Source organism: Corvus moneduloides, chromosome 22 (assembly GCF_009650955.1).
Source record: "Corvus moneduloides isolate bCorMon1 chromosome 22, bCorMon1.pri, whole genome shotgun sequence".
NCBI classification, from domain to species: domain Eukaryota; kingdom Metazoa; phylum Chordata; class Aves; order Passeriformes; family Corvidae; genus Corvus; species Corvus moneduloides.
In genome coordinates, this window is record NC_045497.1 from 2,717,153 (window position 1) to 2,730,623 (window position 13,471).

Sequence of the window (13,471 nt, forward strand, 5' to 3'; positions counted from 1 at the left end):
AGAACTTCCACTGCAGTTAAACTCAGGCTTTGTGTACAGCTTCTGTTCTTTGCCACTGAAGTCCACAGCATGGACATTACTATGTTAAAAAGGAGAAAGGGACTCTTAAATCACAGAATTTTATTAATACCTTAAGGATGTTACAGAAGGGTGGAGGACTCATTATCTACATTTGTATTTTGAGAATGAGAATTTAAGTTTTCCATTGTCCAAAATGAAGAAAACTATTAAGCTTGTGTTAAACATGTTTTAGAAACCCATTTTTAATATGGTCAAGGGCTACATCAGAAGAGACAGAAGGGTAGAAGCAGAAATAGCTTTATTCCGTCATACAGGAATGTAGTGCCACCTTGCACAGGCAGTTTCCAGTTTAATAAAGCCTCTTCTTGGACCAGCCCAAGCTGTAGGACAAGTATGAGAGTATGAGCTGAGGCCCTTGTCAGGAGCCAGGAGGTTTTTCCTTTACATTTGGTAGTGCCGTAGGTAGATCAGTTTCTGAGGATGAAACTTCTCTCTGCACAGTGGACATTCTGCCTACAGAAAGAAAAGAGACGTACTGAATAGTTCTGTTTAAAAGTTTAAAAAAATCCAAATACAACTGCTTAGCTACTTTCAGAAAAGAATTTTTCAGTCCCAACTGTGGTACAAGCTCACCTGAGCCGGCCCAGTTTAAAGTGCTCACCTTACTGACCTCACCTGTGTAATGTCAGTTACTGTATTTCAACAACTGCATGGGTGCTGCTCAGCTCTGGGTGCCTTAGTGAGACACAGGTCATTAGCAGCCAGGCTCAGGGGCCCTTTGCAGTGTGCACGTGCTGTGTACTCACCCTGGTGTTGCACCAGGCAGTGATGCACTCCCAGCAGAACAGGTGCCCGCAGGGGGTGGCTGTGCTGTGCCTCCGCTCCTCCAGGCACAGCGTGCAGCGCGACTGGCGCCCGGGAGCTGGCTCCTTGCTCGTGCTCCTAATTAACACAGGCACAGTTGGGTTAATTGCACTTACCCTGGCTGTAAGAAATACTTGATAACACCATCCTGAAATAAACTCTGTGCTCAAGTATCAACCCTTTTCATGAAGATCTCAAAAACACCAAAGCATGAAATCCAAGAGATGCACAAACCAGTGAGGAATTAGTTTTGCTAATTAATTAAATGGTACATTACATCAGGTTGTAATCTAAATTACTCCTGTGTTGTCCCTGTTCATGACAGCTATGACATTCCCACCTCTTTCCTAGGAAGTAAGAACCACCTCTTACTTCTGGTGAGCGAGGTTGCGGTGCAGCCTCCACTCCTGCCTTGCTCTCTGCTTCTGTTTGAAGCTGTACATCTGAACTCCAATGGTCAGCAGAAGGTGGAAGAGTGAAATTATTCCAAGAAACTTGTAACTTGATCGGATACTCTGATCTTCTCCTTGCAGCCCTCCAAAATGCAGCTACAGAATTCACAGAAATATACATTTTGTTACTGCAGTTTTATGAAACTGTTCTCCCTCTCCCTGCCTTCAATAAACTTGATTTGGGATTATCACTGTGTGCAAAAAATTGACATTTTAGGACTTCTCGACCAGCTGCCTCTTGGGAGGTGTAACTATCTTGAGTCAGGCTGGACTTAGCTGCTCTCTGCCCATAAAAATTGCAGCTTTAATTGGTTTGGTTCCCTTACTAATTTCTGAGTAGATAGTCGGACACCTCTTTCCCACACTGATGTTTGGAATTGTTGAGGAACTCTGTGTCTACACAAATTTCTAGGCCAGTGACTGATGGTTTTTTTTAAAAATACAAAATTAAGCTCTTTATACAGAAAAGTGGTATCTAAATGTGTACTAGGTATTGTTCAAAACAGTATTTCCCATGGATTTATCAAGTCACCTTTCACTTTTAGTGTATTTGTGGCAGACAGGCTGAAGTTACACAGGGGTATTAACTTCTGACACTGCATTCATGTTTATTACCTGTAGCCTCTTGACTGCAGGGACTCATTACCTCTCACATAATGCAAAACCTTGCCTCTCACCCCTCTGCTCTGCTTGTATAATCGGCCACAGCCAAATTCCTTATCCCATTTACACATATGGCACCCCAGAAGAGGCCAAAATTCTGCAGTGGACACATCTTCAAACAAAACCACTTACATATGAGATCCCTGTGATCCTTTTGGACAGGTGATAGAACATGCCCTGGATGTAGAACACTGCCAGGTGGAGCCGGTGCAGCAGAGGGATGGATTGTTTAAGGACATGCACAACTTGGGAGGCTGTTTTCTTCTGCTGCTCTGCGAGCTCCCCAACCTGCTTCCGAATCCAGCTGCGAATTAAGGTCCTGCTGGGAAAGCCAGGTGCAGGGGGGTTCTCTGGAGTCCTGGATTCCTCAGCCTCCATCTGCAGCTCGTGTTCCAGGTGCAGCAGTGCCTTTTCCAGGCAGTAAGGTACCACGGTGTGCAGGGAAATGAAGAGGGCCCGTCGAAGGAAAGAAGGCACCTTCTTCTTGCTTGGGTCAACCTGAATGATGTTCACATACTCTTCTCCCAGAGTCTGATAACCTAAACAATATTTTCAACAGAAAACAGGGTCAGAGGGCAGCTGGAGGATCGTTCTGGATGTGGTGAGCAGTGGGGACAGGCTGTTCAGGCCACAACTCATCAGGCTTTGCAGTTTCAGAAATAGCCCATTTTTTTTGCATTGAATTAGGATGAGCACCATGGTGGCATCCAGTATCTGCTGCAACAGTTTCAGGCTTAAAGCAGGGGTACTTTTCATGATGTCATACGTTCCTACTTTTTTTTAAAAATTGCTTTTAGAAGAACATCTATCTGTGTTGATAAAGTGCATTTGAACCCAACTCCGACACTTTCGTGGTTTCAGATTTACCAGAAGGCATTTATCCAAACCAAACCACCCTGCATGCTAAAGAGAACTGCTGTTGGGCAGTCTCAGGTGGTGATCACCAGCACAGCAGCCGCGGGACTGGCCCCTCAGCTTTCAGATGTTGGGAGAAATGATAAACAACGATTAAAAAATGACAGAGAAGTTTTCCGGGCGTTACCTGACAGCGTGGTCAGCACGAAATAGGCCACATCGGAGAGCAGCTCCACCTCCCTCCTCCACTCCAGCCACGGCCGGGCACCTGCGGGACGGGGGCGCGGCTGTCACGTTACACCAAATCCGTGCTCACCCGAGCCCTTCCCGGGGAATTCCTCCCGGACACGCCACCAGCCCCCTCGCCCCCTCCGACCCCCATGCAGAGCCGCGGCCGCGGGCCGGGGGCCCCGCTGTGCCGGCGGATCCTGGAACACCCGGGAGGGCTCGGGGTGGATCCAACCCCCCCCGCAGGCATTACCCGCCAGCCCCCGTAGCGCGGTGCCGGCCCCGCTGCGCAGCCCGGCCCGGTACAGCTCGTCCTTCTGCCCGCAGCGCACCAGCCGCGCCGGGCCCGCCGCCGCCGCCATGGCGGGCGGACGGACATGGGCCCTGAGGAGCCGCGCGGAGGAGCTGCGGCCCCGGCAGCGGCGGAGCACCCGCCGCCCGCGCAGGGATACCCCGTCAGTGCGGGGCGGGAAAAGGGGCGGGGCCGCGCGAAGGGGCCGGGAACGCCTCCCCCGCCCTGAGGGGCCGAAAAGGGCGGGAAAAGGGGCGGGAGGAGAGGGGAAGAGGCTGGGAAATGGGGCCGTGAGGGGCGGGAAGGGGAGGGGAAGAGGCTGGGAAATGGGGCCGTGAGGGGCGGGAAGGGGAGGGGAAGAGGCTGGGAAATGGGCCGTGAGGGGCGGGAAGGGGAGGGGAAGAGGCTGGGAAATGGGGCCGGGAGGGGCGGGAAGGGGCGGGGAAGAGGCTGGGAAAAGGGGCCGTGAGGGGCGGGAAAAGGGGAGGGGAAGAGGCTGGGAAATGGGGCCGTGAGGGGCGGGAAAAGGGGAGGGGAAGAGGCTGGGAAATGGGGCCGGGAGGGGCGGGAAAAGGGGCGGGAAGGGGAGGGAAGGCGGTGTCGTGGGGAGGGAAAAGGGGCGGGAAGGGGATGTGAGGAGAGGGAAGCGGCTGTGAGGGGTGGGAAAAGGGGCGAGGAAAGGGACAGTGAGAGGCGTGGGAAGGGGCGTGGAAAGAGGAGGGAAAAGGAGCGGGATGGGGCAGCGGGATCACAGCTGAGGAGGTAAGAACAGTGAAAGTATGAGGTCTTGGATGTTTCAGAGCAGAGCACGTTTCACGAGGAACACACCAAATCGCACCTCCCCAGGCAGGTGCAGCACTCCACAATCTTGTACAAATGCTCCAGCCCTTCCGCAGCTCAGGGATAATTTAGAAGGAAGGTGTATTCAGTGTCCTGTCATTGCTTCTTTAACATCTGTGAAAGCCTCGTTGCATCCCTTCAAAGATGAGCTGTTTACAAGGGGAAAGTGAACAAGCTGCCCTTTGTTTCCTGGCGAGCTGTACATGAGGCAAACAACAAAGGCCACCTCCACACGAAAGCTACAAACACATCAACATGTCAGTGCATCCATCTCCAAAATCCTGGTACCAGGGGATAAAGGCTGTAGGCTGCGGGGGTGTGACAGAACTGCTTTTTCAGTGCCAGAGTCCCCACATCAGTCCCTCAGTGCCTGCCGGAGGTTCCTTTGTGGCCGAACCACTGGGAACAGGTGGGATTTGGACTCTTATCAGAATTCCTGATAAATTCAAGGAATTGACTGGACTGCTGCCTGGTGACTCTTGTCGTAAAGCTCACTGGCCTCTCGATGGAGGGAGACAGCCAGAGTCCTGCTACCTGCCATGAGGCTCTTGCAGCTGTGCCTGAGGTTTAAATATAATGCTGTTTAAATAGAATATAATATAACTTCTGTAAATTCTTCTTTTCTTAATTAAAAACAGATTAAATAATGATAATATTTTTAAAAAGGTAGCAGCATCCTGTAAATGTTTACAGCCTATACATGTTTGTGTGTGTGTGTTTATATATTTACACTCTGAGCTCGGGTACATTTGTTTTCGCCAAAACACTTTTTTTTTTTCCTAGCAGATTTTAATGTCACATTGTTTTAAATTCAGTTTTGCAGCACGCTAAAGTGAAGGGGCAGTTAAACAGTTCTGCATTTAATTAATTTATTTGACAAAGCTACTTTCACAGTAATTAAAGTAGGTGTTTTCCTGAAGAATTTACAGACTGATATGGCAGGAACTCACTGGAAAGTGCTGTGAGAGCAAGAGCTTGGTGAGTTTTTTCCTCCCTGTGGTTCAGAAGCAAAGAAAGGCCTGTGGCCAAACATAACCACAAATAAACTGGATATTTGTAGTTCTTTCAGTAGCCTATTAGTGCACAGATTGTGGCATCAAAGTTCTAATTTAACTGCATCAGAAGTTGCGCGTGGTGAGTAAAGCTGTGATGAATCTTACAGATAAGCAAGCGTTCTTAATCACTCCGTCCCTGCTCCAGGCGCTGCTGAATTTTTATTTGCTGGGGTGTATCGCATCAGTGGAATTGCGGAGCGTTCCCTCTGTAGCTGTAAAATCAGTGGAATTAGGGAAAAAACCATTGGAACATTTTATGTCGCTCAGCAGTAGGGGGCGCACCTGCATAAGGAAATGTCCCGCGGGAAATGGGATCTGGAATGGGACATTTTCACACTTAAATATTGAGGATCTGCTATAAAATAAGAAACTTGAAGCTGCCACCCTAAATTGTAGCATTTAAAAAATATTAAGGATTAAAATTTATTGCCCAATCCTTGGATCATTTTGTTCAGAATTCCAATCCCATCTCTCGTGTTTTGATTTTTGTTTAAAAGCAGAGCTGTGATCTCACATGTCCCACAGCTCAATTGTCAATAAAAACACCACACATATTTGTCGCCATTTTATTGAGGTGGGTAAATATGATTTTCTTACTTTATGGGTCAAGGAACCAAAGAAGAGCTTGAGAGGTTTTTTTGCAAAGCTGAAATCCCAACTAATGACCACTTAATTATTAGATTGGAAACCATTTCTAAAGCTGAAGGTCGGACTCTGCCAACAAATGTTACAACACTTGAAGTGTGTAAGTTCTGTGCATATGCTCATTGTGACTTATTGTATGGATTTTATTATATTCTAAAAGTTGTTTTGTGTTATTTTGAAGGGTGGGGGTTCTGTCAGTGTGTTTTGGACTGAGGAGGTGCAGCATGCCAGAAACCTTTCCATTTTGTGTAGAAAACTTACTTTCATACGCTTTCATATATATATTCGTACATAGATATAAACAGACATGCATATAATATTAGCTGTTACGCTATGCTCTGCCAGAAAAATCTGTTTCTTCTACTTTGTATTCTGATTGATACTGGTGACTTCAGAAAACCGCCATTATCTCTTAAAACGTAGCTGCTGTGTTTTGATTAAGTTTTCGCCAGCCAGGTTTCTTGATTTCCATGCCATGCTTCTCTGCTTTTCCTTCTAACAGACCTGACAGGGGAGCGTGCTGCTTCACCGACATTACCACACGGAAGTCCAAAATGTAAAAACCCTCGGTGCTCAGCAATGATTAACTTTTCCTCCCACAGGCTACTTGTCTGTGCATCGTAAAATCTGATTTTACCTCTGCAGACCTGTTAGGAGACAAGAGGTTCGGAGCGCAGCTTTCAAACAGGGCACCGGGCAGATGTTTCAGTTTCCAACCTGAAGAACAGGTTCTGCGGATGCAAAAGGAACGAAACGTCTGTTCGGGATTGTTACCACCCTCCGATTCCTTTTGCCTCCTCCCACTTTGAACTTGTTACCCTGGAGCTGAACTGTTTGAACACGGGCTGTAAAGCTGCTTTGTGATCAGAGAGCTGAGAGCCCTAAACATGTAAAAGCGGGGCGGGATTTCGCTGCGACTCCGCAGGTCCCTCCCTCCTGCCGGGTTTGTCCCGGGTATGAAGGTTGGACGCTCCGCGCCCAGAAGCCGGGACAGCCCGTCTGCACTGCCCGGCCGGGACACACAAAGGTGAGTGCGGCGTTTGCTTTGGGCTTGCTTTGCTACTTTCTCTTACAGCAGTCGTTTTGGTGTACTTTTAACACTTTTGCTCACTCTTGGGCATTCGAAACAAAATTTATAATACTTTATCCCAGGAGTGTGCACAGCCTTATGGCTGTAACTGAATTTGCTGCTACTTTTCCTCTTGTCTTTTTTAAGGAAGAGGGAGAATGGAAAGAACATCATGTCTAATGCTTGTTTTATCATACTTTCTCTTGTTCATAAAAATCAGGAACCTGGGAATTCTGTTAGTCCTAAATTTTTAGATTCTCTGAGCTTGTAGGGATGAAGAAAACCACATTTGTGATTCAAGTTTAGACTTTTCTAACTGGACAACTGCCTTTTTCAATATGAAAGATGACTGCATTCATTCTGAGCTGCTAACCTGAGCCTTGAGCTTTCCCAGGTGTACTGAGCCAAAATGAAAACTGACTTGGATAAGAGAGGTTGGATGTAAAATAAATTTCAGGTATTTAAATAAAATACCAGTTTAGCAATAGAATGTTGCTGATTCTGTGACTGAACAGCCAAGTCTTAATTTGAGAGGAAAGACATGCATGACACTTTGAAAAGATATGCATGTTTGGGTTTTTTTTTTTTTAATATTTTAATTTTTAAAAAATTTTGCTTGTTCTTCTGGGCTATAGAGAAAGAATTTTCAATTCTTTCCTGGCATAAAAATGTGGGTAATGCTTGCAGAGACGTGGCAAATAATAAGGATGGCTGGATTGCTAGGGCTGTGTATGCTCCAAATGCCTCAGGGTTCAGATGTAGGTCTTAAAAATACCCTGAATCCTCAGGGTGATAACTTCTAGAACCATATTTTGTTTCATGGTAGAGGTAGGTTGCTTGTTATAAAATAAAACAGAAGTAGATTAAGATTTGTGGTTGATTTGAGATGCGAAATCGATGCCATGTTCAGAATGGAGCTCGAAGTTAAGTTATTGTTCAAAAGAATGTGGTGAAAGTTTTGTCTATTGAGAGAGCTTTTTTTGTCCTTACTGAGGGGGTAGAAACTGTGCTGGGGAGAATTACTTTTTGCCCAGTGAGATTAGCTATGAGAAACTGTTCAGTGCAAGTGAAGGACGGGGGTGTGAGGGAAGGCCGGTGAGTGCCGAGGACACAGTGAGTTATCTAAGTGTGGCCAAGGCTGAGTGGTGTCAGAGTTACTGTGTTCTGGTGGCCTCAGGACTGGCTGTGGGGGACAGGGAGAGACGTTAACTTGGCTCTGAGCTCTTCAGCAGGAGCACTGCTTGTTACAGGCTGTCTGCTTTGGGCACAGAGGATTTATCACACAGAGTAGAGTCCATGACCAGATACAGGTATTTGTCATGGCACAGCAGTTAACAATAGGCTTTTTCTATTCAATAAGCAGTATTTTACCAGAACAGCTTCTGTCATGCCCAGTTTTATAGTATAAACCTATGTAACTGAATCTTGAAACACTCAGGGCTCATTGAGTCTTATATTTAATGACTCTATTGGCAAGATGAACTCCTATAATGCAGCATATTTTGATCATTCTCAGCCAAAGAACAAGTTTGTTCTGGCTTTGCAAAAAGGGATAACATTCCAGTTTATAGCCAACTCCTTCTACATTATCTGAAAAGGCTTTTGTTTTCATTTATCATTTCTGTAATTTAGCTGAATTAAAAGCAACTCCATACTTACCCAAGGTGGCTGAGAGCATCTTAGTGAATGGTCCTGCAGGAACAACAAAGCAATAAAATATGTGGTGTGCAAAGTTCTTCTATGTACTCATAGTTTCAAAACGACACAATCTCACTTTGGTTTTGAAATAAATGGTACAGAGCCCTCAGTTCCTAAATACAGCACAAAGGGGACAACATACTTGTGAATATCACTGGAATTTTTTCTTGTTAATTTGTCCAGAGCTGAGAAAATGACTGCATAAATGAATTTGAGTGGGTTATAGGATGAGGCTGAAGAGGTTTTTCAGCAAAGATAGTCTTGCAGTTTCCCAAGGATCATCTGAATTTACTGCAACACAATTTTCATCCACCCAGATATCTCAGTTCTGCATTAGTTATCTTTAAAATTACCCATTTCTTCCCATGAAAAGCTTACATTGACCTGATCTTACTACTGAAATAGATTCTCCAGTGTTATACCTGAATCTTCTTCCACTTCCACTGTCTTGACCTCATTTGTGAGTTCACCTCTGCTCCTGTTGGTCTTGCTGGATGATGCAAACCTTGTGTCCATCACTTGTGACAATTCCTGATGGCAGCTGTGACATGAGCAGTAGGTACAGACCCTGCATCCAGGCTCAGCTGGCAGAGAAGGAAGGCCCTGCATGACATGAGCCAAGCCCTGTTCCAATGGGACAGCTATCCATAGCCACTGTGTACGACTCCCCAGCCCAGTTTTTGCTGCAAGTCACTGTGGAATTCTGGTCTCCACATTACTGCTTAGGGCACAGACTCTAAATCTGTAGGGAATTTCCAAATTTTTTATTCATTGTTTAATCTGCCGTCATTTTGTGGGGGTGGAGCGCTTCCCCATAGCACACGTAGGTGCACAGCAGAGTCATTGGATAGGTACCTGCACAGTGCAGGCTGTGACAAACCTTTACACATGCTGAGACAAAGTTCTGAGCTTCCTTCCTGCTCTTTTTCTGTACTTTGCAGTCTCACAGACTGCACATGAGGCTGCTCAGTCCTGAGCGAAATTTTGGGTGCAGACATCAAGACAAGCATGACCTGAGTGAGGACTTCAGATCCATTTGCATCACAAATACAGCATGAAACCTGAGAGACTGATTTTGGTATACCTGGTTCTGATCTGGCCCTGCATTTTTTATTGTCCATCACAGCCTCACTTGTTTCCATTTAATTAGGGAATGGCTCCTGTAGAATCTTCTGACATCTTAATAGTTGCCAGGGAGCTCTGGGTTGCCTCAGACATGACAAGGGAAATCTGGTGGGAAGGTGAAGGAGCTTTCCATGTTAACATTCCTGGGAGAGATTGAAAGTGCTGCACAAGCTCTGTAGTTCCCATTCCCTGAGGTGTTGTTTGCCAAGGGCCATTATGTTGAAACTTGAAACTTGCAGTAGCACTTTTTGTGTTCAATCTGGTGTACAGAGGATGTCTCCTCTCAGCTCTCCTTGCAGGATTAGTTACTGTAAGATAACTTAAAAGAAGCTCCTCCCTTCCACTTCTCCCCTTCAACCTCCACCCCCCCCGCTTGTTATTCCGGATTTCCTACTGCCCTTAGATGCTGGAATGGACTTTCTGGAAGTTTTCTCTGCCTTTAACTGAAAACATGTAATTTGTGTTTTATTAATTTAAAAAACAACAACAAAATAAAAAGGAGTAAGGAATGGAGCCTGAGGAAACAATGGCAGCTGCAACTGAGGTGCCTGGAAGAAGTTCTATAGCCTGCAGAGGAGAATCTCAAAAACACAACTTTGGGATGAGTTATAATGGCATTATGAAGTGTGATTGCTGCAAGGACTATGGGAAATATTTTCTATTTAAACAACAGGTTTTTGTCTCCTACAGTATAAAATGACCTATCCCACTTCTTTCCCTCCTGTGAGTTTAGACTGAGATGAGGTTATTGAAGTAATGTTATTTATTGACTAACCAAGTACTAAAGTCCACGATAAGGTGGAGAGCAAAGCAGAGTTGTACTTTGATATTTATTGGATCAGGCCCTAAAGACTTACTGCCTTGTAGTTCCCATGTCTGCACGTCACTGCCCTCTGTTTGATAAAATGAGGATGGATTGAGTGGTTCCCAGACCCATTCCTGCTAATGAAGAAGGAGATTCACTCATTTAAGAAATTGGTTTGGATGTTTCGAAAAAAAGAAAATTAAAACTGCAGCGTTCTCTTGAAGTTGCCAAGCACAAGCGTGTTTTTCTTGTTTGCAATGTTCTCTTAGTGTCTGTCTGCCTGTGCTTGGGCTCTTGTGTTTGGCCCTACCAGGCATCCTCAGGAGCAAGCTGATTGTTTGCCACTGGCTTGTGAAAGGGGAACACAAGTTGCCACCTTCTCTGTAACTCCCCCAGCATAAATTATTCCTTAATATCCAAGAGATTAATCAGTGCAGCAATAAGCTGCTGTAGAGAATTAAAGCAGTTTGATTAAAGACATTATTCTTAAAAGAAATTCCTGCTCATTTAGATGAAATTGAAGAAAAAATTTTTAAAAAAATCAGACTTCTGGAGAGAGACCAAGACTGCCAGCATGAGCATTATTAGAATTATAGATCTCCTGATTACGAGTGGCACTGGAGCCCCTAGTCTATCTCCTCCTCAGTATGACTCACAAATTCCCAAGTGCAGCAGAACCTTTTCCAGCAGTCCTCACTTTCTGTCTGTCTCCTAACAAGGAGATCTTCCTCCCCTCATTTCTTCTCTGAGGCTTTTTGTTTTTGGTGGTCTAGAGTATGAAACTTTTATTTTCGAAGTTCTTTTGAGCCAAGCTATTGGATGAGATTTAGAGCTTTGCTTAATTAGTTCCCTTTGCTTCCTAATAGAAATTGCCTGTTCTCCCTTGCTAATACAAAATGCAAATGTTCTTCAGAAGCAAGAGGCTGTTGTGTTTCCATTGTCACTTCAGACAGGTCTGGGAACTGGCTGGGGACAAGTAATGATGGTGAAACCAAGAGGGGTTTTGGCAATTCAGGATAAATAGGGAAAGGGATTACAAACAAGTATATCCCTATAGATAGAAATTGTTTAAAATTTCACATTTTGTTTCATAAAGTGAATGCTAAAGTCATATGACATGGTCCATACAAACCTGAAATAAATAATTTGGCTTTAATAATAAGTCTCCTTACTTGCATAAGGAATATGCAGTTACATCATGCAACAAAAATGCAGGACTCCTGCGTGTGCAGCTCCAGCTCAGGCTGTAAGGGGCGGGTGAGGAAAAGCTGACAAATATTAAGTGTTCCTTTTAAGTGGGATGACTCTGTTCTGGGTGAAGGTGAAAAAACACCAGGCTGCCAGAAAGGTATTCTGGTGTCCTCTTGATTGCCTTTTCTTCACTTTCTGCTTTTAACCGAGTTGTTTGCCAGGGGACTCTGTTGCATGGCAGAGTGTTGGCTGTGTGCTCTGTCCCTTGGGAAAAAGAATTCGGGATCACACCCTAAGGTGTGGGCTCACCCCCTTGTTCCATGGGGCTGGAGCAGCCTCCTCGCCTTTGGAGCTGCTCTGGCTGTGCACTGACGTGCCTGGGCGTGCAGATTATCTCCGTGCAATTGCCCACTGAATGGAGCTGCATTCCTTAAAATGAGCAGCGTGTCAGCTGGAACCACACTACAGCTTAAAAGCAAATCCCAGCTCTCACATTTAAATATTTTAAAGTATTAATTTTTTCCTCTCATTTGATGGCACTTTGATCTTTTATCCATTGATCTGCTTCCTGATCAAACTATTCAGGTTTAAGTGATGACTTAGTTTTTGTGTGTTTCATCCATGGTATCAGTGTATCTATTCTGGGAGGATATCAGAGCTTGTCTGAGTTCTGTGGCTGCCACACAAAACCTTCCTGAACAAAAGCAGGTCTTGTGGGGTTAAGCTTTGAATACTACAGTGATATAAAAATGGCTAGGGAATTGTTAATGGTGTACACAGCTTTTATTGTCTGTAAGTGATACGGATCCTGTCTCTAGGGTTTTAAGTCCTTTTTTTCAAGTGAATACAGAACCTCACACAATAATACTCAGGTAGGGCTCTTAGCCTGAGCAGACAGTTTAAATCTTGTTCATGTGGTCTGAACAGATCCAGTTGCTCTCTTTTGGCTGTTTAATGTCTTCTGCCAATGAGCAGTGCTGTTCTCAGAGCCACAGTGCTTTCTACTGTAACAGAGGTGAGGTATTTCCAGACAGTGCAACTGATATTTTCCATCATACAACCTTCACAATAGATTTTCCAGGAAAGCCAAAGCTTCTTTCATTTAGTTTAATAGGAAGTCTGGGCCCTGAATGTTGTTCTGAGACGCCAATCTGTATTTTTAGGGATTCATTGTATACTTTCCTATTGGCTGCGTAGGATTTATGGGGATTAGTTTGGGAAGAGGGGCTGGGCTTTTATTTTTTACCAACACAGGTATGCTGAAGATAGGGAGGAGAAGAAGGGAACTCTGAAGACCTGTAGGAAGCTGTAAAAGGTGGGAGTGAGTGCAGGAAGAGTATCTTTTGCATGGAAAGTGAAGACATTCAGAGATAGCTGCCTCAAAGTAGCTTCACTTTCAGATCATAACACAGCATAAAGAACATTAATTTGACATAACTGAAGACAATAAAATATTTAACGAGCCACATCAATGTAAAGCTCATCTGCTTTCACTGCAATGATGCTGGTCTGGCACCAGCAGGAGCACCCGTGCCCATTCAGTCTTCCTCGCCCTCATGGATATGTTCTTTGGTGTATAATGAGTCACAGTGATTGAACTTCCTACAGCGGAAATGGCCTTTCAAAAAAAACCCTGAAGCAAAGAGGTGAGAGAGTCTGCAGAGTAAA

General features: G+C 45.0%; 2 protein-coding genes across 4 annotated transcripts in view; one reads left to right on the top strand and one right to left on the bottom strand.

Annotated features, from left to right (window-relative positions):
- Positions 1–103: 103 nt before the first annotated feature.
- PEX10 (peroxisomal biogenesis factor 10) lies at positions 104–3,527 on the bottom strand. The gene is made up of 6 exons (XM_032131622.1): positions 3,337–3,527; positions 3,043–3,123; positions 2,133–2,539; positions 1,258–1,433; positions 828–963; positions 104–534 (listed from the first exon to the last, which is right to left on the bottom strand). Exons 1-6 carry the CDS (start codon positions 3,443–3,445, stop codon positions 463–465), a joined length of 981 nt encoding a protein of 326 aa, XP_031987513.1. The 5' UTR covers positions 3,446–3,527; the 3' UTR covers positions 104–462.
- Positions 3,528–6,769: 3,242 nt separating this feature from the next.
- PLCH2 (phospholipase C eta 2) overlaps positions 6,770–13,471 on the top strand; it is a 74,246-nt gene continuing 67,544 nt past the window's right edge. For 2 of the 3 annotated variants that reach the window (XM_032131951.1, XM_032131952.1), the window contains exon 1: positions 6,773–6,942. The gene's annotated coding sequence lies outside the window, so the exon portion shown is untranslated. Of the gene's footprint in view, positions 6,943–13,471 lie in introns of all 3 variants that reach the window. The other variant, XM_032131941.1, reaches the window with a different exon arrangement.